Raw genomic sequence first — 21849 nt, 5'->3', positions numbered from 1 at the left:
AACCCAAATCAGACAGGTCGCATGAGAAAGCTGCATAGGAGGCTCCGGTAACCAGATGCCGACGAACGGCATCTACAAAGTGGACGTTGCATTGGACCAAGGACCCCCGGCCATCTAACACTATTCAGGCAGTCCGGGTGAAAAAACGAGCCGACAGGATTGGCCACGTTCTGAGGGTCGTGAAGCTAACCCGAACTGACAGCTCGGCTGAGAAAGTACCTGCGGGGTAAGGCCATGGCGCATTATTGGAACTCTACAGGCTCTAGAGCGCTTTTAGGTAGCGCCTCGCTACTGCCAAACTAAGAAAATATTTTCACTTAATATTTTTCTCTTTTCGCCCCGTAATTCTAGGATGGGTACCTCCATTGTCCCACAATACCGAGAACGTGCCAACGACAAGGTCCACTTGATCATCATAACTACAACGGTAATTGAATCCACATTAAGCTTTCTATGTTCATGGTAGTTGCATTGGGAGTCTTGTGTTGAATATACCTAGCTAACGCCCCCTGAATATGCCTAGATTCAGGCTCGGGCGTACGTTCCAAGAGTGTCTTAGGATTGCATCCAGAAGCTGGATACTGGCGATCTCGCTTTAGTCTAGTCATCCTTTTTACGTGATGGCTATTGAAGGTAAAGTAAAGTCGCTCAGTAAGGGTGAGGCTAAAGAAGCCGGTGATCCTTTTCATGAGGGTAATGATGATATCCCGGGAGAGCCAAGGCAGCTGCCAGCGCTACAGCGGAAGCTAAAGAGCCGACACCTGCAAATGATTGCAATTGGTAAGCATAGACTCCATTTCGATTCTGCATCTTCAATCACTCACTTCCCCACAGGTGGCACAATTGGTACTGGTCTGTTCATTGGAAGCGGAACAGCTCTGGCAAATGCTGGACCTGTTGGTGCATTGATCGCATATGCTTTCATCGGCTCCATCGTTTTTTCAGTGATGACCTCTCTGGGAGAAGTAGCAACTTATCTGCCAGTCGCAGGAGCATTCACCTCCTATGCAACGCGACTGGTTGATCCCAGTCTCGGCTTTGCCATGGGCTGGATATATTGGTTTTCCTGGGCAATCACTTTTGCTCTTGAACTCACAGCCACAGGTCTAATCATCCAATACTGGGATCCTACTATCCAGATCTCGATCTTCATCGGAGTATTTTGGGTACTAATCACCGCACTCAACTTCCTTCCAGTCAACTTCTATGGCGAGCTCGAGTTCTGGTTCTCGAGTATCAAGATATTGACGGTAATCGGCTTTATGATATTTGCTATTTGCGTCGACGCTGGCGTTGGTCAACAAGGATATCTCGGGTTTCACAATTGGGTGCACCCTGGTCCTTTTGCCGATTACCTAGTAACACCAGGGCCAACGGCCAAATTCGTCGGCTTCTGGGCTGTTCTCATCCAAGCTGGGTTTTCATGCCAAGGTACCGAGCTGGTTGGTCTTGCTGCGGGCGAGAGTGAAAACCCACGAGAGACTGTGCCCAAGGCAATTCGGACGACTTTTATCCGTATCATTCTTTTCTACGTTCTCTCCGTGTTCTTCATTGGTCTACTGGTACCCTCTGATAATAAGGAACTCCTTACGGGCACAACAAATGCAGCAGCATCGCCCTTTGTCATTGCGGCGAAGTTGGCCGGGATCAAGATCTTGCCTAGTCTCATCAATGCTGTCCTTTTGGTTGTGGTTCTATCCGCTGCCAATGCGAATATCTATAGTGGTAGTAGGATGTTGATCGGACTCGCGCAAGAACGATTTGCGCCTGCGTTTTTTACCAAGACTACGAAAGGAGGCGTGCCTTATTATGGAGTAGCTGCTACCGCAGCATTTGGTCTACTGGGGTTCCTGAACGTTTCCAACTCCGGGTCTACTGTTTTCAACTGGCTGCTCAACATTACTACAGTTGCAGGCTTTATTCTCTGGGCGTCTCTCAACGTCTGTCACATCGCGTTTATGCGTGCTCTGAAAGCTCGTAAGATGTCTCGAGACTTACTGCCTTACAAGGCGCCGCTTCAGCCTTTCCTCGCATATTACGGACTCTTTTTCAACATTCTCATCATGTTAACGCAAGGCTTCACCGCGTGGATCCCTACATTCAATGTGGAGAGCTTTTTCGTCGCATATATTAGCCTTATTCTCTTCGCCATCCTATACGTTGGCCACAAGCTGATGTTCCGTGACAGCTTCGTCTCTCCCATGCAAGCCGATCTTGACACTGGACGTCTTGAGATTGAAAGTGAATACTGGGAGACAACGGTGCCTACTACATGGTATGGCAAATTATGGTTTTGGATTACTGGTTGATGAAGAGAACCACCGTAGGTCGGATGTTTTGAGTTGGCATGATGTACATATTGTTCAATATTGAGTTGGAGATTGCCGCTAATAAGACAGAGTTGAGAAATCATTTGGGTATCGTACAGTAATAGTTGTGAGGGCCGTTGGTCGTTCTTACGATCATTTGTGGCTTAGCCAAGTTTTTGTGCCTTCGTAAAGGCCCAACCACACGCCAGATCCAACAACGCCCATGAATATGTTGATGCCACAGCCGCGGAAGAAACCGCGGAAGCCTTCTGCTGCGAGGATACTGCGCGCAGCATGCATAATTCGGTTCCTTTGCAGAATGCTCTGGTCGGAAGCATCCAGGTTCACCCTTGTCTTCAACATATCCGTGGGGGCAGTGAGCACCGTGGCTATGCCCCCCGCGACCGCACCACTCGCTGCAGCATTTGTGGCACTGTTGATGACTTGAGAGTGTTTCATGTCCATATCCCTGGTCGTGGATATCAATGACCGTTGGAGGATCACTGATTGAGACATATGATCTTTCAGAATTTCATAAATGGGCATTTGAATAGCTGTGTAGGGCAAATGATGTGCTAGGAGCGCGAAGTATCCGCTCCATAGTTGCCTGACGTTCTTGAATTTCTTGAACGCTTGGACCGTGGCAGACTGGGGGCTAGCTTTTTGATGGCTCTGACTTGCGGACGTTGGGAACTTTGTAGATGTCGATTGGATCATTTGCGCATTATTTTTGAGCGCCTCGGCTGGAGCAAAGAAAACACAGGCAACGGCCTCGGCGACAGAGGCTGCGCAGAAGTCGGAGAATACTCGATAGGAACTCGTTTGATGGGGCATCAATACTGGGCCCATGCTGGCTAGTCTTGATTGGACATTTTCATATGTGATAAAGAATGCCCCAGCTAGAAAGAGGTAGTTGAGCAACTCATTGCGGTATCTTTGACTTTTGGTTCAAAGACTTACCAGCTGGAAATGAGGAGACAAGCACACTACCAAACCCTTGATAGAGACCTCGAAAGATCTTGGGATGGCTGAAAACGCTCTTTCTTGTGCTTCGTGCGTAATTAGTGTATTCTCGAGATTGAATGCGTGTTTTGATGGTGTCCAAGGGGTGGATCATGAAGTCCAGAGATAGTGTAGTAGCCGCGCTAGCCTTTTTTTGTTGAACTGAGTGTCAGCGTATTTCCTCCTTGGATGGAAATTTAATCTTTTTACCAAGAAGATGACCAGGGGATCCGCAGCCATGGCCTTCGGTCTTGCAAGTTTTGATATCACATGAATGAAGGTATCAGGGCCCGTGTCAAGCAAATACAAGGAAAGTGGGAACGGGAAGGGGAATGGCGAAGGAGAGTGCTTGCAAGGAATCGACTGTCGAAGTCTTCAAATCAATTTTGATGCTTGTAACAGATTCCAGGTCGAGTCTGTTGCTTGCAAAGGGGCTGACGGGCTCCGCGGGACCCGACTATTGCCACTTTTCTCAGGCAGTATAACTCGAGCGTTTTCATTCAACCAATCAATACGTGAGCTGCATTAGTTACATATCTAAAACCCCATCTATCATCTCTATAATCTATACACAAGTATGTAATTCCAACAAAACCCGCACCGCCTTAGAAGTGGGGAGCATGCCTCCGTTCCATGTGCAACCCCAAAGTCATAAACGCCCCAAAACTGCCAACAGTCATGAAAACAGGCCCCCAAAATGCAGGAACAAACTGCCCAATCATCAAATACCGCCTCATAGACCAGTATCGGAAGAAGCCATATCCAAGACACCAAACTCCAAGCAACTGACAAAGTCGCGTCGCAGAAAAGGCATCCGAGACCATTTTAGGGCCCATAGTTTGCAGCTGGGAATGCTTCGGACCTGAGACCTGCTTCGCATCTTTGACAGCAGGTTTCTCCTCGTGCAGGGAAGGCGCGCCAGCCTGCTGGGGCGCCATGAGCGCAGAGCCCAGCTTCGAGGTGAGAAGTTTGTCGATGGCGTCTAGGCGGTCGAGTGCAAGCGCCATAGCCGCGAACCCAAGGCCTGCTCGGGTCCATGATAGGAATGTGCGCTCATTGGCGTGGTGGTCGCGTTGCTGCGAGCCTGTGTTTGCGACGCGCGCTGGCATAAGGCGGCGCAAGGCGGACGCCATTTTGATGATAACCAGGTAGAGGACGGTGGGAATTATGCGATAGAGCAAATCATAAAGGAAGGGACGTTATGGAGAAGTCTATGCAAGCAGGATAGATAGTTAAAAGCCAACTGCCGAGGACAGACCGAAGCACATGTGGATCAAATTGCATCTTTGGTCGCATTGATGCCCGTAAACAAGCTATGAACGGCGACTTGATCAGCCTCGCACAGATTCACAATCATGCATAATCCCGTACATCGCCGATCGAAATGCTATTTTATCTTACGTACTTCTCCATATTTCCCATCTGTTAGCGCAAAGAATGTGAGGTTCCAGCGGAGTCAAAATGGGCCATGACGCTCCATCGCCGAGAAAATGTCCGCAACTGGAAGATCCCGATTGGTCAGTCGAGATCCACCGACCTGCACTTTAGCCAGACTCCTCTCTGCTTCTTTTCTATAAAAACAAGTCTTTTATGACTGGCATCTTGTCTCGCTCATCTGACTTACTTCCCTTGCAGCCCTATGTATGTTTTTGGGATCAATCAAACCACCTGCTCGGGTATATGAGGTCTATTCGGACGAGAGAGTCTCGCTCGGGCGAGAAATGGGTCACTCGGGCGAGAGACGATGGCATCATCACTGGGATACACGTATTGTTACTCTAGTGTGTTATATTCAATACAAAGTGGGATGATGTCCAGTCAGACTCATTTTGACAAAGGACGCCGATTGCGACGGAGAAACCGCATCTACCGCATCATCATCATCATCATCATGGTCGGCGATGCGGGCCGTACGGTCCATGAAACGAATCATCATCCTTTTATTATCTCCTATCTTAACGCATAGAGTACAGTAAGGGAGATGTTGAGATGAACTTATCAATTTACTATTATTCATAGATATTATAGACAATCCCATCAACCGGCCATACAAACTATGCATGTGTATGACTGGGATTTTTTCCGGACCCGAGTGGAATTCAACTCTGCTACGCTAAGTATGAACACGCGAAACCAAAGTCGAGATGATTTTCAATAACACAAATTGATCAATTTCTATACGGATAACCTATAGTTAAACAATAAGAGAATTCAGCATTCAATATTCTCAGCCCAGAACATTACCCCATGTCAACACACCAATCTACCATTCGACCGCAACCTTCAAAGGCAATCGGAGCATCCTGAACCCCTCTTCAACCTTCGGCAACCTCCCAGCCCGAATGTTAACCTGCAGTGACTGATGCAGCAACCTAGGCGCATTGAGCGTCTTATCACGCTCATTCCGCATACCCACAAACTCTTTTTTCGAGACCTTGTCCCCAAGATGCTTATTCAATTTCTTCTGATCGCGAACACTCATCCATGGGATAGGTTCTCGTCCGTCAGGCGGGTAGTCGTGGCCGGGCCAGATCTTGACCTCATCGGGTAATTCTAGAAGTTTACGGCCTGATTGGAAGAGATCTGTTGCGTCGCCGCCTGGGAAGTCACAGCGAGCTGTGCCGATGTCTGCGTGAAAGAGGGAGTCACCGCAGAATACATTGTCTGGGGTTTGTTAGTTTTGAAAAGGGGTTGAGTTTTGGGGAATGTTGCTTACCTCCGATTTGGTAGCCTAGGTGGTCGGGTGTATGGCCCGGTAAGTGGATTGCTTTCGCTGTTAGATTGCCGATGGAGAAAGTTTCGTCGTCGTCAAATAATTTATCAAACACGTGGTTGTATTCGTCTTTTGTAAGCCCGTACCGTTTACCGAAAAGGGTTTGGACTTGCTCGATGCGTTTGCCGATGCCAATAGGTGGCTTATGGCCCTGTATTTGGGCAAGTCGGCTTTGGAGGTAGGAAGATGATGTCAGGTGGTCGGCGTGGGCGTGTGTTTCGAGGATTCTCTCGATCTTATAGCCTTTTTCTTGGACGAAAGATAGTAGTTTATCCGCAGATTGGGTGGTGATGGATTGTGTGGTGGGGTCATAGTCCAGAACAGGATCTATGATTACTGCGGTTGATGTTAATAGGTCTGCGACGATGTACTGCCATGTTCCGGTCACATTTTCGAAGATGTTGTGAATCGTTGGTACTTTGGTGGCAGCGCCCGTGGTGTATTGCGCTTGATACCCAGGTGGTGCTTGGTGGGTTGCAAAAATGGCATCCCGGTTATGAGTGCGAGGACGTGCAATTGCCCTGCTGTGTAGGCCTCTTCTCGGCGATGCTGTGATGGAGGTGGCGTTGGGCATGGGACTGTAGCCAACTGAAGGAATGGCCGCTAGTTGTGGCCACCGCGCGCTACCTGCAAGTTGTAGACCATGAGTGATGGACTTAACGGACTTCATGATTGCCAGGCCCTGGGTATAGAAGAAATGGGGAGGTTATGAGGCTATGAGGCTATGAGGCCATCTGATGCATGTTACATTCATATATTAAGGTTAAAGTACGCAGGGGATAGGCCGGGCTCTATCAAAACCCCTTGGTCGCCGATTGCCGCCGATTGCCACCGAGTCGGCGACCACTTATGTCTCCGGTAAATTCGGAGACTTAAGGTGAGATCGCATGTTGGTTAAGGGCAGTCAGTTAAAGTGCCCTGCATGGTAAAAGGTGATGTTAAGTGGACCCGTAAGCGCCTTGTAATGTGTAAAGTTACGGGCGGTCGATCACGGCCGAGACAAGATTCTTCATTCCAAGCACATCATCAGTTCCTTTTTAAAGCTCTGTCGCTCCTTGATCAATTTCTCCACATAAAATAAAATCAACTCATAATGTTCAGCCGCAACGCGACAAAGGCTGCCCGCGCGGCGCCAAGCATTCGCAAATTCGCGACTGAGGCTCCCGTTGCCTCCGCGCGCAACCACAAGGTCGTCGTAGTCGGCGGTGGTTCTGCCGGTCTGGCGATCAGCCACCAGCTGCTTCACTCCGGCAAGTTCTCACAGGATGATATCGCGGTTGTCGACCCCGCCGAGTTCCACCATTACCAACCGGGCTGGACCCTGGTGGGTGGTGGTCTCAAGACCAAGGAGGAGCTTCGACGCCCTATGAAGAGCTTGATCGACCCCAAGCTTAAGCACTACGTTGACAGCGTGGCATCATTCTCTCCCGAAAAAAATGCCGTTAAGCTCGGCAACGGCGACAGCGTCAGCTACGAACAACTCATCGTTGCCCCCGGCCTCGCCCTTAACTGGGGAAATATCAAGGGTCTGCAGGAGGCTCTGGCCGATAAGAGCACCCCGGTCTCTTCCATCTATGGCTATGACACTGTCAGCAAGGTGTTCGGCACCATCCAGAAGCTGGAGAAGGGCAACGCTTACTTCACCCAGCCCGCAGGCGCTATCAAGTGCGCCGGTGCGCCGCAGAAGATCATGTGGTTGGCCCTGGACCACTGGAAGCGCGCAGGCCGCTACGACCCCAGCAACCCGGCCAATTCGGACATCAAAATCAACTTCGCGACTGGTACGCCGGTCATGTTCGGTGTGCCCAAGTACAACAAGGCCCTGACCGCCATGCAGCAGGAGCGCGGCGTGAACGGCCTCTTCCAGCACGACCTGATCTCCATCGATGGTGACAAGGCCACTTTCGCTCTCCCTGACGGCCAGTCTGCGACCAAGCAGTTCGATTTGCTGCACGTGGTGCCCAAGATGGGAGCCCCTGCGTTCGTCAAGAACAGTGCTCTCGCCAACGAGTCCGGCTTCGTCGATGTCGACGACGGCACCACCCAGCACAAGAAGTACGCCAATGTCTGGTCCGCCGGTGATGCGTCCAGTCTACCTACCTCCAAGACCGCCGCTGCCGTCACCGCTCAGACTCCCGTGGTCGTGCGCAACCTTTTGCAAGCGATGGAGGGCAAGAAGCCCGATGCCGTGTACGACGGATACACCTCGTGCCCGCTGCTGACCGAGTACGGTAAAGTCCTTCTGGCCGAGTTCAAGTACGGCGGTGTGCCCAAGGAGACATTTGGCAACTGGTTCGGCATCGACCAGGCCATACCCCGCCGCTCCTTCTACTACCTGAAGAAGGACTTCTTCCCCTGGGTGTACTACAACTCAATGGTGAAGGGTGAATGGGCTGGGCCTAAGGGCTGGACGAACTAGAATAAGAATACCTCATGTACTACTGCACGGAGTTTGGGAATAGACAACACTTTCGGGTATCAAGCCCTCGGATTATCAGATCAGGATTCCATCGTATTCTATGAGGAGAAAGACACCAAGACCCCTCACGAGGGACTACATACTTAGTGATAAGCCAGTCAATATCGGTCTATTAATATAAGCGTAGAAACAGACAGAAGCACCTCTATCTTTCCCCTCACGGGCGCTAGCAGAGACCGCGCCGCTTTTCCCTGAGGGGAAGTACCCAAAGGAGCAATATTTCCCGCTTGGGGGCGGAAGTCAATATCCATGCGAAATATGCTAACTGATTGACTTCTGAGCCGTTCCAGAGCGAAGAAAGTCCACGGGGATAAACAAAAAGGAATTCGTCCAAAAAAGAAAAAGAAAAAGAAAATAAAGAAAATAAACAATGAAACATTCAACATAAAGAAAATCCCATAAACCCCGGACTATAGACGAATCTTTCTCCCCGCAGACATCTTTTTCTAAGTGCCTCCTCACTGATCTTCCAAGGAAAGTATCAGTCTCCAACGGTCTCCTCTTTTTCTCCCTGATAAACCCCCACTTGCTTATGCACCTCCCCACTCAGTCTCCATTTACTGCTGGTTCTGCTGAGACTGGAGGTAGTTGTAGGCACCGTAGGCAATGGCACCACCGATGAGGATAACGGCGTAGAGACCGACACCAAAGCTGCCGGCATCAGAGGAGGAAGACGAGGAAGAAGCTTTGGCGTGGGACTTGGGCTCGGGGTCACCGGGCTAGGAGTTGTTAGTATATGCAATTCACGGTATGGGGTAGCCGTAGCGATATAATTAAAGTAGGGAATGCGTACCATGCGCTTCACGTTGCCGACGAGCAGACCCTCGAGAATTTCACGCGCCTCATCGGAGTGGCCAACATCCTCGAAAGCCTCAGTGCCGTCCTGGCCACCAACGTCGAGAAGAACTTCCTCACCACCACTGTAGAGTAATTGTTAGCCATTTTTTTCACGTTCGTGGTTTAGTGTGGCGTGGGGTTGAGTGGGGAGGGCATGTTAAGGCCAAGCTGGCCGTTAGATCTTGCGATAGGGGGCAGGGTCTCGCGATAGGGAGAAGCGACCTGTCGCAAGTTTCTCGCCGGGGTAGTAGGGTGGTTTGGAGGGGAGAAGGAGCCAGAAAAAGAGAAGGAACATACGGGTGCTCGTCGACGAAGCTGGAGCAGTCGTAGACCTTGTCGTGAATGACCATGTACAAGTCCTTCTTGGTGTTGTGGGTGGTGACCTCCTCGAGGGTGAACTCCTTGACGTCAGACATGGTGAATTGTGAAGAGAACTAGGAGCGATCGCAGGTGTTAGCAGGGCTATTAGGCCACATTTCTCGGTGAGAAGAGGAAGGGTCCGACGGTGGCTCTTTGTGTCTCCGTCGGAGACACGAGATAAGAGAAAAACCGCTGGAAAAATGCAGGAATATTTAAGTGTCGTATGACACGGGTAGAGGGGAACTCACTTAGAGAGGGCTATAAGACAAGAAGCAAAGATATGGACAGAGACAAGTTAAAGGGAGGAAAGTGTTGAAGACCGAGAAAGTTCCTGGGACGTGCGCCTGGGCGGTCTCCGCGGTGGGCCAGGTACATACTACATCTTTCACCCGTATTTCCCACCCGACATTATTTTTTACTTTGGGTAATGGGGCCATAGCCGGGGCTACGCAACTATTGAGGGGGCAAATTCTGCCTAGGGACAGGCACATCTGATCCCCGGTTTGACCGCCGTGAAGAATCGAGCAATTCCGACATTTTCGGGGTTGGACGAATCAGAGGCTGCTTATTAGAGCCTCGGCGCATATGAACGTTGGGATTTTGGGGACTATCACATAGTCTAGGATTCTAAGATAGGATTGGGGGGTATAATTCTGTGATTTCAGGGAATTCAGTGAATTCAGCGAACCTCGGGATCGGGCTATCTCCCGATTATCCATAAGGTTCCAATCTAAACCGATCCCAATTGCCAGAAGTGCCATATGCAAGTGCCAATATGCAATACCCGAGGGTGAGTTGGGCCCGGTGGCTCTTTTCGGGAAACGCGTGCGGGATCCGCTGGGTCCAAGATCCGCGCCTCCGCCACTGCGGAATTAATGTCAGTCCTCTAGACCCAACTTTTTTACTAAGTGGAGTGTCTTCATAACATCGCCGTCTATATTCTAATTGCCCCGGTTCAGATGAATTTATTCCTAAATACGTTCCCCATTCCAGGCTTCGTTCTAGATCTTTTCATGGGCACCTCTGTAGGGCTATCAATGCGTCGACTATTATCTCCATGATACCTATCCATTTTGCTCACCTAGCCGTGGATCTTTCCGCGTGGACGTATCACCAGTGGGCGTATCTCTATATATCCCCGGGGCCACCTGGGCGCGTCGAGCTATTTACCCTCAAGTCGCCCTTTCTGCACCCTTGGACACGTGCATATAGTGGCTCACACCTATACTTGCGTAAATACCAACCCTACAAAATGCGGTGTGGAACCTCACAATGAAACTTTGACATCGGGGTACCCTCCTCGTTTGATGAGATTGATTTATGTACCTAGTGCCCAGGCGCCGATCTATTCAATCGTAGAAGTCGTGAGATGCAAAAATGTCAAACGCAACAATGAATACACACAAAAGAAAGGCATAAAAACGCTCATTTCGCTGGAACTCGCTCATAAAACACAATGTAAGCCTGCTCATTCTGGAGCCTATCCTTTGAGCGTAGGTCTCGTGGATTGAAATCCGTGGCTCGTTCGTCGTCGAACTTCCGCCAGCACTGTCGCTCTGCGTCGCGCACTAGCGAGATATAATGGCCACTGCCCATGGACGATCCGATATGTCGTAGTACTGCGAATGAGTCATATGTGAAGGGTGCTCGGGTCGAGTCGGCGTTGGGGGCGTTCGGGTCAGGGGGTGCTGGACTCGGGTTCGATATTACAAATTCGTCCATTCGTAGGCCATGAAGCGGGAATTCGATCGGGGTGTGGATCTTCCGTGCACTTTGGGTCTTGGATGCGGAGAAGCGTTTGAAGTGAACCACTAGGATCTTTGGTGCGCGCGTAATATAGATCTGTTTTGTTGCCATGCGCTTGCATTTGCAATGTGGGCACTTCCACACCTCGTCACCGCTCAACATTTCCTCTTGGCAATAGCTGCGAAGGCATTGATAGATATCCCCAGCGCCGGTAGGCGGTATTTCAACGCTGATACTGTAAAAGGCTTCATATGTGGTTGAAGTTTGTTGACAGGTCGTGCACTTTAATCGACTGGCATGTTGACCGGCGAAAAGGTTTGAAATAAAAGACTCTTCTCGATGACAGTACCGGTTCCATTCGATCTGCGAAACCTTCGCCACAGGCATTCGTTCACGCTGCATCTCCTCAGAAAATGTCAATGGCCGCAGTGGGTTACGTTGCCAATTGATGTTGAGATCCTCGTGTAAACAGTCCACGGTAAAATCGAAAAACTCCTTGGCGTCCTGCTGCCGATCAATGGCCCACTCCCGGTTCAATCGACCGCAGAAATTGCGGAACGAAGATGGCATAATGACTTCCACGTCATTTTTCCAAAGCGACCTGATCAGATTAGCATAGAGACCAGGCATGACACCCTGTGATCCCTTCCAGTTCTTTTGAATATAGTAGCGAAAGCGATTGTCCATAAAGAACTTGCTCATCTCGACAGTAGCGCTGAGGCACTGTATGGTCGAATTCATGTAGCAAGTCACTCCAAAATTGGTGAGGCCGGTGCGTGGAAGCTTTACGCGACTGAGGAACGAGTTCTGGGTGTATAAGGCCGTGCGATTTGCCGAATTCTGGCGCTCCATATGAGGCTGTATTTGCCGCCCATCCGAAACACCGCTGTAACTCGGACGAGGCACCGCCGGAGGCGGTCGTGAAGGCGCGACTGGTAGAGGATGGGCTGCGTAATTCGGTACCGGTGGTGTTGGCCGAGCATCTGGGTGCATCATTGACTGCTGAACATGATGCGGCTCGGGGAAACGCCGTAGGAAATCTTCGTAGGTATGGACCAATGGAGCTGCCGTTTCTTCCTGGGGCTCTTCGGTGAGCTCCTCGTCTTCCAAGTAGGTGCTAGTGTCAATCTCTTCGTTCTTCGACCTTTCCAGCCACTCCGATAATTCTTTCGAGTTGAGAGGAGTGAACTCGCGCAAGCGTCTCTTGCGCACCTCCAGACTAGAATTGGCACTTGCCATGGTTGGAACACGGCCAAGGGGGCGACCAGGTCGGAGTACAGGCTTTTTGGTCTGGAGCGATCCCATGACAGCGGCAGTTGTAGAGGTAGCCAGCGACTGCTGCCCCACAAGATCAATCCATGCATCCAAACCGCCTAGGAGAAGTGCCGGAGGACGCCCGGCTTTGAGGGGTTTGTATTCGTTGAACTCATAAAGGGTATCATGAAGGAATCGTAGATGCGGGGCGGACGTTCCTGACGGTGGACCTGCCAGATAGCTGACTGAAGCCGTACTTTGGTCGTAATAGACAACTAGATCAAACTCATTTCGCCGTTCAAACAAGGCCTGCTCATGCTCTGGGGACACCACTAAGCGCTCTTCAAGCTCCTCGGCAGAAACATTCTCTTTCAAGGCCACCGGCTCGACGCAAATAATAGAAATTCCATAAATGTGGCCGCTGTCATAGAGATCTCGGGAACGAACATCTACCAGTAAAACGCTATATTTGCGCATGTAATCCATGAGGTCGGTGGCTGTTACAGTAGAGTTGAACGGTAGATCAGGCGAATTGCTCCTGGTCTCTCGGACATGGACACCACTGGGTGTTCGCGATCTGTAAGGATTCTCATCAAATCCACGGCTTGGACTGCCCTGAGGAGAGTTTGCAAAATGCGAATAACGTTGGCTCAATGACCGCGCGCTTTCAGATGACGTTCTTGGCGGGTTCGACGGAGGTTGCGAAGGCACTGTATAGATAGGACTGTATGTAGGGTCCGGGGCACGTGGGAGAGATGTTGTAAGAGGAAGCTTCGGAGGAACGGTCGGTATGCCCATACCGCGAGGCCCCAATGGGCGTCTGGTCGGCGATGCAAAAGGCGAACCATAGCTTCCTTGGGGAAGACTAGAGGTGTAAGTGGACGCATGTCCAGCAGGCACAGATGGGGTATAGCCAGGCGAGTTCCTCGAAGTTGGCTCTGATTCATGGGGCTGAGAAGTTTTAAGCTTTGCAAAACGTTGCGCCAGTATATCTTCAGCTGGACTGGAGAATCTCTTCGGATTAAATCTTAAAACGTTGGTCAATACATATCTGAAACATGGTCTGGAGAGACATTGATGGATCCATAAAGATGTTCTATAAAAACGGTCTCTAGTCTCCAGAAAACTTACTTGGGAGGGTCGAATATCTGTTGGAACTGCGTCGGGCTGGGCATTCTCACAGAGTGGTTTCCGGACCGGTTCTCGCGACCCCTGGGAACAGCCGAGGCGCGAGTAGGAGATCCAAAGAGACCTGTTGGTGGCACGTTGCTCTCCAGATTATCTTCGATTATTTGCTTCTTGATCGCATCCATTGTTCCTTGCTTCCTTCGGACTGCCTGCATCAAATCCGCAAACTCCTTGTACCATCCAGGCCGTTCAGTAATAGTTGTCTTGTATTCCGAATGATGGGGGATGATGTTGATGGTGATTTCGGAGGCCCGCAAGTACTGAATATAGGCTCGGTCGAGTTCCCTTTCACCCAGGTCCTTGGCTCGTTCGATTGCCTCGGAAGCCGTTCTCAGGAGGACGTCAAGCTGCGCAACAGATGAGCGATAGTTCCCCGCATCCTGGATAATGTACTTACCGGAGTGTTCTCGTTGATACTCAGAAGAGCCGCTTCATCTTGCAAGTCCTTGATATTTGGGAAACGCGGTAGTGGCCGGGCACCATTCTGATAAGAGGCCGGTCTGCTGACCTGGCCATTGGAATGCATGTTGCCCCCCACCGAGTAAGGACGGGTGTCCTTCCACGGCGGTATGTCCGGTTGAGGAGGTAGTGCTGCCGCATCGGGGGGCATGTTTGAGGCAGCAATGAAGAGGTTCAGCGCATAACTATGAGACTGGAAGGCTCCAGCATTTAAAGAACAACGTAATGCGATCCAGGAACCGGAGCGGGTCTGGGGTAACCAAAGTGACAGTACACCTCTCACCGCCCCCGCCTATGACGCCAGCCCAGCTTAGTCACTGCGGGCTGCCTACAGCTTCCACCTTTACCGTAGAGCCTCGTCTTTTCCGTGGGCTTCTCTACACTTTGAATTCATTTGCGCGCATTTAGTGTCGCTATTGTCCTCCATAATGGCAGGCTGGTTCTCTTCTGCGTCGCCGCTCGATGAGCAGATCGAGCGGGCGACCTCCTCCTCCCTGTAAGTTGTCATCTTATCGCGACCTGATGCCTAAACGATCGTTGTCGCCTGTCGAGGTCGATCAGATCTGGATAACTGAATACTAATCAATCTTCAGGGAGGACATTGCTCTTAACCTCGAGATATCCGATATGGTCCGGTCAAAAAGCGTTCAACCCAAGGAGGCCATGAAGGCGCTGAAGCGCCGACTGGAGAACAGGAATCCCAACATCCAGCTGGCCACACTGAAGGTTGGTGTTTACAAAACCCTCGGATATTATGCGCTAGATCATCATTAATAAGCTGGTTTATTTAGTTGACCGATACTTGTGTCAAGAATGGTGGCACCCATTTCCTCGCTGAGATCGCCTCCCGTGAATTCATGGATAATCTAGTGTCCTTGCTGAAGGCGGAGGGTGCTCCTTTAAACCCGGAGGTTCAACAAAAAGTTTTGGAACTTATACAGAATTGGGCCATGGCGGCTCAGGGTCGAATGGATCTGACGTATGTGGGGGAGACATATCGCAAGCTGCAAGGCGAAGGCTTCCAGTTCCCCCCAAAGACTGAAATGAGCGGTAGTATGCTGGAGAGCAATGCGGTAAGCTTAGCATCATGGTTCTCCACAGCAATGACGAGATTAGCTAACTATCTGTTCAGCCGCCGGAATGGATAGACTCCGATGTCTGCATGCGATGTCGGACTGCCTTTAGTTTCATGAACCGGAAGCACCACTGCCGTAACTGCGGCAATGTCTTCGACGCTCAATGTTCTAGCAAGACCATCCCTCTGCCACATCTCGGAATCCTTCAGCCTGTTCGAGTCGACGACGGATGCTATACGAAATTGACCTCGAAATCGTTTACGCCATCGGGAGTTTCAGATCGAACCTCATTCAAGAATCAATCCATCAGCAAATCCAACGCGATGGAGCCACGCGCCGCAAAGGCGGATAATAGCTTTGATGATGATCTCCGTCGGGCGCTACAAATGAGCCTCGAGGAGGCAGAAGGACGAGGCCCCTCCGGATTTGTGCCTCAGACTGGAAATGCCCCTGCACCGGTTCAAGAAGCCCCGGCGCCGTCAAACGTGGAGGAAGAAGACGACGCAGACCTCAAGGCTGCAATTGAAGCATCGCTGCGAGATATGGAACAGCATAAGCAGATCCATGCTGCGGAGTTGAAGAATAACGCTCAGCCAACCTCAGCGATGCCCGATTCGTCAAGCGTCTCAACTCCCTTGCCCAAGAACCCCTACGAGCTCAGCCCGGTCGAAACCGAAAACATCCACTTGTTCTCCACTCTCGTCGACAGGTTACAGCACCAGCCACCCGGAACCATTCTCCGGGAACCGCAGATTCAGGAGCTTTACGAAAGTATAGGCGCACTTCGGCCTAAACTTGCCCGCAGTTATGGCGAGACCATGAGTAAACATGGTAAGTCGATGTCACACCTGCTATTACGCTTGAAACTAACATTTCTAGACACATTGCTTGACCTGCATTCCAAGCTGTCTACGGTTGTCCGCTATTACGATCGAATGCTCGAGGAACGTCTTTCCAGTGCCTATTCCCAGCAAAACCTAGGATATGGAGGGTCTCAGTACTACGGTATGCCCTCGCAGGTCCCCGATATGAAATCGGGCGCGGAGAACTTTTACTATGGAAATGCTGCCGAAACTGCAGCCCCGCCAAATGCTGCGTATGCGCCACAGCAGGCGCAAAGCAATGGTTACGAGGCGCCTGTGTACCCAGCACAGGCCCAGCGTGGACTCCCAACAGAGTCACACAACGCTGCCTGGAGTCAAACCCCATATCCTTCGCTGGGGTCGCCTCAGCCAACGAACAACGCTGTGCCCAGTCATGCTACCCCAGCTCCCGCGCAATACTATACCCCTCACCCCGATCAAGACCCGGCCCAGCAACAATTCTCCGAGCCTCCCTACCAACCGTCCCCGATCATGCGACGGGACTCTCAATACCAGCCCAGTGCGCCCCCAAGTGCGCCAGAGGCACACTCGCCCGAGTACATGCAATCACCGACGTACTCGACTGTTCCCCCGACCGGACTCGCAGCTTATCAGCAGCCTAGCGGGCCGCCGCCTCAATCCTACTATCACCAGCCGCAGCAGCCCAGCCCAGTACCCGCATACCCGCAGGTGCCGACCGGCCAACCGGGGGCGTACCCGGAGGCCCAGCATCAACCCCCCGCGTTGCATCAACAACCCGCACAAGCGGTGGAGGAGAGCCTGATTGAGCTGTAGAGCGAACTTGCATATTGCTTTACGGCGTTCTCCTTTTTCTTTATCTACTATTGTACTCGATGATACCTGAGACCCGAAGTTTTCATACACAAGATTGTCATTGTGATTTAGTAGTGACCCCAGTAGATATAGGCTATCGCTCAATAAGGTTGGATGTAGAGGTTGCAGATAATTGCATGTATGGTTGTAAATGAGAGTAAATAATGAGTTTAAATGGCCATCCCCTAGTACCATTTGATTGAGTTAAAAAGGTAGTACCAGGCAGTGTCTATCTTCATGGATGATCGACATTTCTCGAAGCGGGATCTAGACCTCTCCACTCTCCCACACATGGCGTAGTATCCTATCCGTACCGTAATTTTACCCGTCTCCCCGTCGCCGAAGACAGCGAGTTCACCTCCCGAGGCTTCTTCCCTGCCCCCCAGTTCCCAGCTACTCGTATCGCTGCCACGGTCTCTCGAGCGAAGCGGTGTACATATCTCTTGCGACTATTGCGACCTCGTTGCTTTTTCGTCTGCGCGCACATCTGATCTGCCGTGATACCTCATCTCCTCTTCTACCTCGACCAATCCCTGTCGATGCCCTGTGCAAGTCAACTGATTACCCGCCTGTGGCTCTTGTGAGCTTTGCCGCCATGCCGAATAGCACCTCCTCCCCAGTCAAGCGCCCCGGTCTCGGCCGTCGCGCTGTCTCCTCGCATGCGGTCGTCACGCGGGCGAACTCCAACCTCGACCTGTCAGAGTCTCACAACTCCAAGGCCCCCATCCATAAAGCCCACCGCACCCATGTCGTCGGTGGTGGCCGCAATCATCACCGCAATCCTTCGGTCGGAAAGAACTTCAATAAACTACAGCGCTTCCAGCTGGGACCCGAACCAACCGGCCGCCACCACCAACGCAAGAAGTCCGCTCCGGCTACACCGGTCGCCAGTCCGAAAGGTACCGCACACGTGCGATGGGATACTGGGACCGTGGATGACCATCCCAAGAATGATTCTATGAAGAGAAACAACTCTACGCCCATCTTGCAACGCAATAATTCCGGGGTTGGGAAAAAGACCTTGGTTACTGATCGTCCGGCCTTAAGCTCCGGCAAGAAGAAGTCTGTCGGCTTTGAGCTGGGTGATGATGAGACCGACGAAGCTGAGTGGGAGGATACCACCACACAGTCGCCTGAGAGCATGAGACGCAACTCGGTCGTGCCATCCAACCACAGCGCGGAGAATCCCGCAGTCCTCGTCGATCCGCTCACCTTTGTGAAGCGTCCTTACCCACAAATGCCTCGAGCTACAAGTCTTCCGGACTCAGTCATCAATAAGTTCGTACGCAGGGACCCAGAGGAGGACGAAGACGAAGACGAAGACGAAGACGAAGAGAACGACTCGGACGTGACGCCCGAGCAAGAACAGCCTGGTGAGCAAGGCGACATTGCCAGCCGCCTCCTCAGCCCTTCACACTCCGCCAAAGCCCCCCTGCGATGTCTTCCATATCCGCCATGGGTGAGCATAAGCCGGCCATTTCGAACTCTGCAACGCGTAGTGCCTCATTTAAGCTGGCCGCCGTCCCGAATGCGGCCCGGCGTACCTTTTCTACCTCGAACCTTGGGCTCGCCAGCATGCCTGGTAGCCAACCTCAGGCCACTTCATCTTCCATGGAAGGGGGTGTCTCAAGGTTCATAGTGAACAACAAGGCTGGCCAGGCCTCTTCAAGAACCGATTCGGACCCGAACACTCCCTCCTCCTTCCTACCTCACTATCACCCACAAACTCCTCCCTCTCCCGGCCGCGGTGCTGGCAAGTCTACTGCTTCTCCGGCACGCCCTCGCGGCGGCGCTGATCTGCCATCGCGAACCCAGCAGAAGCTGTGGCTTCAACGTACGGCTACCCTTAACAACTCTCCTCCCGATACCCATGGAGTCTCTACTGCTGCATCTCCATCTGCCATGGATTCAGGGTACATGCCTACTGGACATAAGCGCTCTGCCTCTGGGGTATTCGATGCCAATCGAGGCATGAATGGTGCTAGTCGAGCAAGCGGGTCGGGATTCGACAGCGAGACGCGACACATTCGCAAGGCATACGAGAAGATGTCACTCGAACTGATGGTGGTGCGACGCTTCCAGACCCCCACGGGCGATAGCTTCACTCGGCTTCGCTCTATAGCTCGAGCATCCAAGGCAGTCGCAGCTAGGGCGGAACACAGTTCCATGGGCAAGCCTGTGAAGTCAGCCCCCTCATTGACCCTGCTGCAGCATCAAAGGCGCCCAAGCCGAATCGGCTCAAGCTCCGAGTTGCCTGATCCTCATTCCTCGACTTCCGAGGATCCAGCGACCCGGAGCGAATCCACCGACACCCAGGCAACCAAGTCTGCCCACCCCTCCGCCCGCATCCTTTCTACCTCGGACGAAGCTGCGCATGGCCTCCAGGGAGACAATGATCCTGAAGATTACCCGGCTGTGAATGGCGTCGACATGATGATCCGTCGCATGTGGGAGAGTCGCGAGGTTGCTTCTTCGAATTGAAGCCCCCTAATTCTGCTCATTTACGTTGATGACTCTTTTGCAATTACCTGGCGCTGGTGGCTTTCGATTCCTGGTTCTCTTACGTGACCTTTACCCCACAGTGGACATAGCTTTGGTTTTATTTTTTATTCCAGTCAATAGCGTTGCGTTCCAATGTAATACATGTTGATCTTGGCATCCGGCAGGGTCGCCTTCCGGGGAATCGCGCATGGCGTGACCCATGGATGAGTAACGCCTAATCCCTTCCTCCTGATTTGATCTCAAGAGTATATACTTCAGCGGTTTACTTCTATCACCATTCATTCCAAAAGAACCATGGAGCTCCTCGTGCCGCTGGTTATCGGCCAGATCCTTCGTATCATCAGCTATGTTGCTGCAATTGCCCTAATCTCGGTGGTGGTCAACTTGATTCACCAGCAATTCTTCTATCAGCGCAATGAACCACCGCTGGTATTCCACTGGTTCCCTTTCATTGGAAGTACGGTCGCCTATGGCATGGATCCGTACAAGTTCTTCTTCGCGTGTCGTGAAAAAGTAGGTGGTTAAACCGGCTTCAATAACATTGTGTTGATAAAGCTTACACGGGTCTAGCACGGCGACATCTTCACATTCATCTTACTCGGCAAGAAGATCACTGTCTACCTCGGAATAGAAGGGAATGAATTCATCCTGAATGGAAAACTCAAGGATGTCAACGCCGAAGAGGTCTACGGCAAACTGACAACGCCCGTCTTCGGTTCCGACGTCGTCTACGACTGTCCAAACTCCAAGCTAATGGAGCAAAAGAAAGTAAGCAACACCTTCCCTGCATGTTTCCTCCCCAGTTCTCTTCAATCATCATGCTAAACAACCCCATCAACCCAGTTCGTCAAATTCGGCCTCAGCCAAGAAGCCTTAGAATCCTACGTACCCGCGATCGAAGAAGAAGTAAAACAATACATCAAAACCTCAGGTCAATTCAAAGGCCACACCGGTACAATCAACCTACCGACAGTAATGGCCGAAATCACAATCTTCACAGCCGGCCGCACCCTCCAAGGCCCCGAAGTCCGCGCAAAACTAACAACCGAATTCGCCGACCTCTACCACGACCTAGACTTAGGCTTTTCTCCCATCAATTTCATGCTCCCCTGGGCCCCCCCTCCCCCACAACCGCAAGCGTGATATCGCTCATGCACGCATGCGCGAGATCTACCTCCAGATCATCCATGAGCGTCGCGCCACAGGCGAGCAAGAGACCAAAAAAGATATGATCTGGAACCTAATGCGCTGTGTCTACCGTGACGGACACACAATTCCCGATAAAGAGATTGCTCATATGATGATCACGCTACTCATGGCTGGACAACACTCTTCGTCGGCGATTAGTTGCTGGATCATGTTACGGCTTGCATCTGAGCCGGAGATGACTGAGAAGTTGTACGCCGAGCAGGTGCAAGCCTTGGGTAAAGATCTGCCACCGTTGGAGTTTGGACATTTGGAGAAACTTCCTCTGCATGCTTTCGTTATTAAGGAGACGTTGCGGATCCATTCGTCTATTCATACGCTTATGCGTAAGGTCAAGAATCCACTTTCGGTTCCGGGGACGAACTATGTTATCCCGACTAGTCATACGCTTCTTTCATCGCCTGGTGTGACTGCGCGCGATGAACAGTTCTTCAAGAATGCTATGACCTGGGATCCGCATCGGTGGGAGTCTCGCGTTGAGGACGATGAAGGTGAGGGCGATACTGTGGATTATGGATATGGCACTGTGTCGAAGGGGACAAGGAGTCCGTATCTGCCGTTCGGAGCTGGCCGGCATAGGTGTATTGGGGAGAAGTTTGCGTATTTGAATTTGACGGTTATTGTTGCGACGCTTGTGAGGGAATTCCGCTTTTTCAATCCTGAAGATAGGGTTGGTGTGCCTGAGACGGACTATTCGGTATGTTCAGTGTTGTCCCTGTTGTCCCTGTTTGATATGCGTTGTGGATTTGGCTAATGTGTACTGACTGCAGTCGCTGTTCTCTCGTCCGGTACAACCGGCTACGGTGCGGTGGGAACGTCGTGGGTAGTGATTCCTTTTCTTTGGTGCACATGTATTTCGTCGTTGAGACTTAAATGGAGTTTAAACAGGTGGTTTAGCTCAGCTTTGGTTTGAGCCTTTGGAATGTAATGGAGCTGGGATGATATTCAATTATATATACTT

General features: G+C 51.4%; 10 protein-coding genes across 10 annotated transcripts; 5 read left to right on the top strand and 5 right to left on the bottom strand.

Annotated features, from left to right (window-relative positions):
* Positions 1-620: 620 nt before the first annotated feature.
* Positions 621-2309, top strand: N7443_008942 (uncharacterized protein; the record flags this gene model as incomplete). The annotated part of the gene is made up of 1 exon (XM_056888998.1): positions 621-2309. The coding sequence occupies one exon, from the start codon at positions 621-623 to the stop codon at positions 2307-2309; it is 1689 nt and encodes a 562-aa protein (XP_056738300.1).
* Positions 2310-2462: 153 nt separating this feature from the next.
* N7443_008941 (uncharacterized protein) lies at positions 2463-3551 on the bottom strand (the record flags this gene model as incomplete). Its single annotated transcript, XM_056888997.1, has 3 exons — positions 2463-3208; positions 3270-3459; positions 3522-3551. 3 exons carry the CDS (start codon positions 3549-3551, stop codon positions 2463-2465), a joined length of 966 nt encoding a protein of 321 aa, XP_056738299.1.
* Positions 3552-3916: 365 nt separating this feature from the next.
* Positions 3917-4444, bottom strand: N7443_008940 (uncharacterized protein; the record flags this gene model as incomplete). Its single annotated transcript, XM_056888996.1, has 1 exon — positions 3917-4444. The coding sequence occupies one exon, from the start codon at positions 4442-4444 to the stop codon at positions 3917-3919; it is 528 nt and encodes a 175-aa protein (XP_056738298.1).
* A 1130-nt stretch (positions 4445-5574) lies between these two features.
* Positions 5575-6754, bottom strand: N7443_008939 (MBL fold metallo-hydrolase; the record flags this gene model as incomplete). The annotated part of the gene is made up of 2 exons (XM_056888995.1): positions 5575-5975; positions 6028-6754. The coding sequence occupies 2 exons, from the start codon at positions 6752-6754 to the stop codon at positions 5575-5577; spliced, it is 1128 nt and encodes a 375-aa protein (XP_056738297.1).
* Positions 6755-7177: 423 nt separating this feature from the next.
* N7443_008938 (NAD(P)/FAD-dependent oxidoreductase) lies at positions 7178-8503 on the top strand (the record flags this gene model as incomplete). Its single annotated transcript, XM_056888994.1, has 1 exon — positions 7178-8503. One exon carries the CDS (start codon positions 7178-7180, stop codon positions 8501-8503), a length of 1326 nt encoding a protein of 441 aa, XP_056738296.1.
* A 617-nt stretch (positions 8504-9120) lies between these two features.
* On the bottom strand, positions 9121-9816 carry N7443_008937 (cytochrome b5-like heme/steroid binding domain-containing protein; the record flags this gene model as incomplete). Its single annotated transcript, XM_056888993.1, has 3 exons — positions 9121-9282; positions 9357-9483; positions 9698-9816. The coding sequence occupies 3 exons, from the start codon at positions 9814-9816 to the stop codon at positions 9121-9123; spliced, it is 408 nt and encodes a 135-aa protein (XP_056738295.1).
* A 1369-nt stretch (positions 9817-11185) lies between these two features.
* N7443_008936 (putative ubiquitin C-terminal hydrolase) lies at positions 11186-14558 on the bottom strand (the record flags this gene model as incomplete). Its single annotated transcript, XM_056888992.1, has 3 exons — positions 11186-13787; positions 13892-14295; positions 14346-14558. 3 exons carry the CDS (start codon positions 14556-14558, stop codon positions 11186-11188), a joined length of 3219 nt encoding a protein of 1072 aa, XP_056738294.1.
* Positions 14559-14835: 277 nt separating this feature from the next.
* vps27 (ESCRT-0 subunit protein VPS27) lies at positions 14836-17141 on the top strand (the record flags this gene model as incomplete). The annotated part of the gene is made up of 5 exons (XM_056888991.1): positions 14836-14903; positions 15001-15133; positions 15199-15480; positions 15540-16314; positions 16363-17141. The coding sequence occupies 5 exons, from the start codon at positions 14836-14838 to the stop codon at positions 17139-17141; spliced, it is 2037 nt and encodes a 678-aa protein (XP_056738293.1).
* Positions 17142-17775: 634 nt separating this feature from the next.
* On the top strand, positions 17776-19661 carry N7443_008934 (uncharacterized protein; the record flags this gene model as incomplete). The annotated part of the gene is made up of 2 exons (XM_056888990.1): positions 17776-18639; positions 18693-19661. The coding sequence occupies 2 exons, from the start codon at positions 17776-17778 to the stop codon at positions 19659-19661; spliced, it is 1833 nt and encodes a 610-aa protein (XP_056738292.1).
* Positions 19662-19976: 315 nt separating this feature from the next.
* N7443_008933 (cytochrome P450) lies at positions 19977-21715 on the top strand (the record flags this gene model as incomplete). The annotated part of the gene is made up of 5 exons (XM_056888989.1): positions 19977-20195; positions 20253-20450; positions 20526-20708; positions 20764-21585; positions 21659-21715. 5 exons carry the CDS (start codon positions 19977-19979, stop codon positions 21713-21715), a joined length of 1479 nt encoding a protein of 492 aa, XP_056738291.1.
* Between the last annotated feature and the right edge of the window lie 134 nt (positions 21716-21849).

Source organism: Penicillium atrosanguineum (genome assembly GCF_028827265.1).
Source record: "Penicillium atrosanguineum strain IBT 20685 chromosome Unknown utg000007l_segment0_segment0, whole genome shotgun sequence".
NCBI lineage: Eukaryota > Fungi > Ascomycota > Eurotiomycetes > Eurotiales > Aspergillaceae > Penicillium > Penicillium atrosanguineum.
This window is presented reverse-complemented; position numbering and strand designations above follow the sequence as displayed.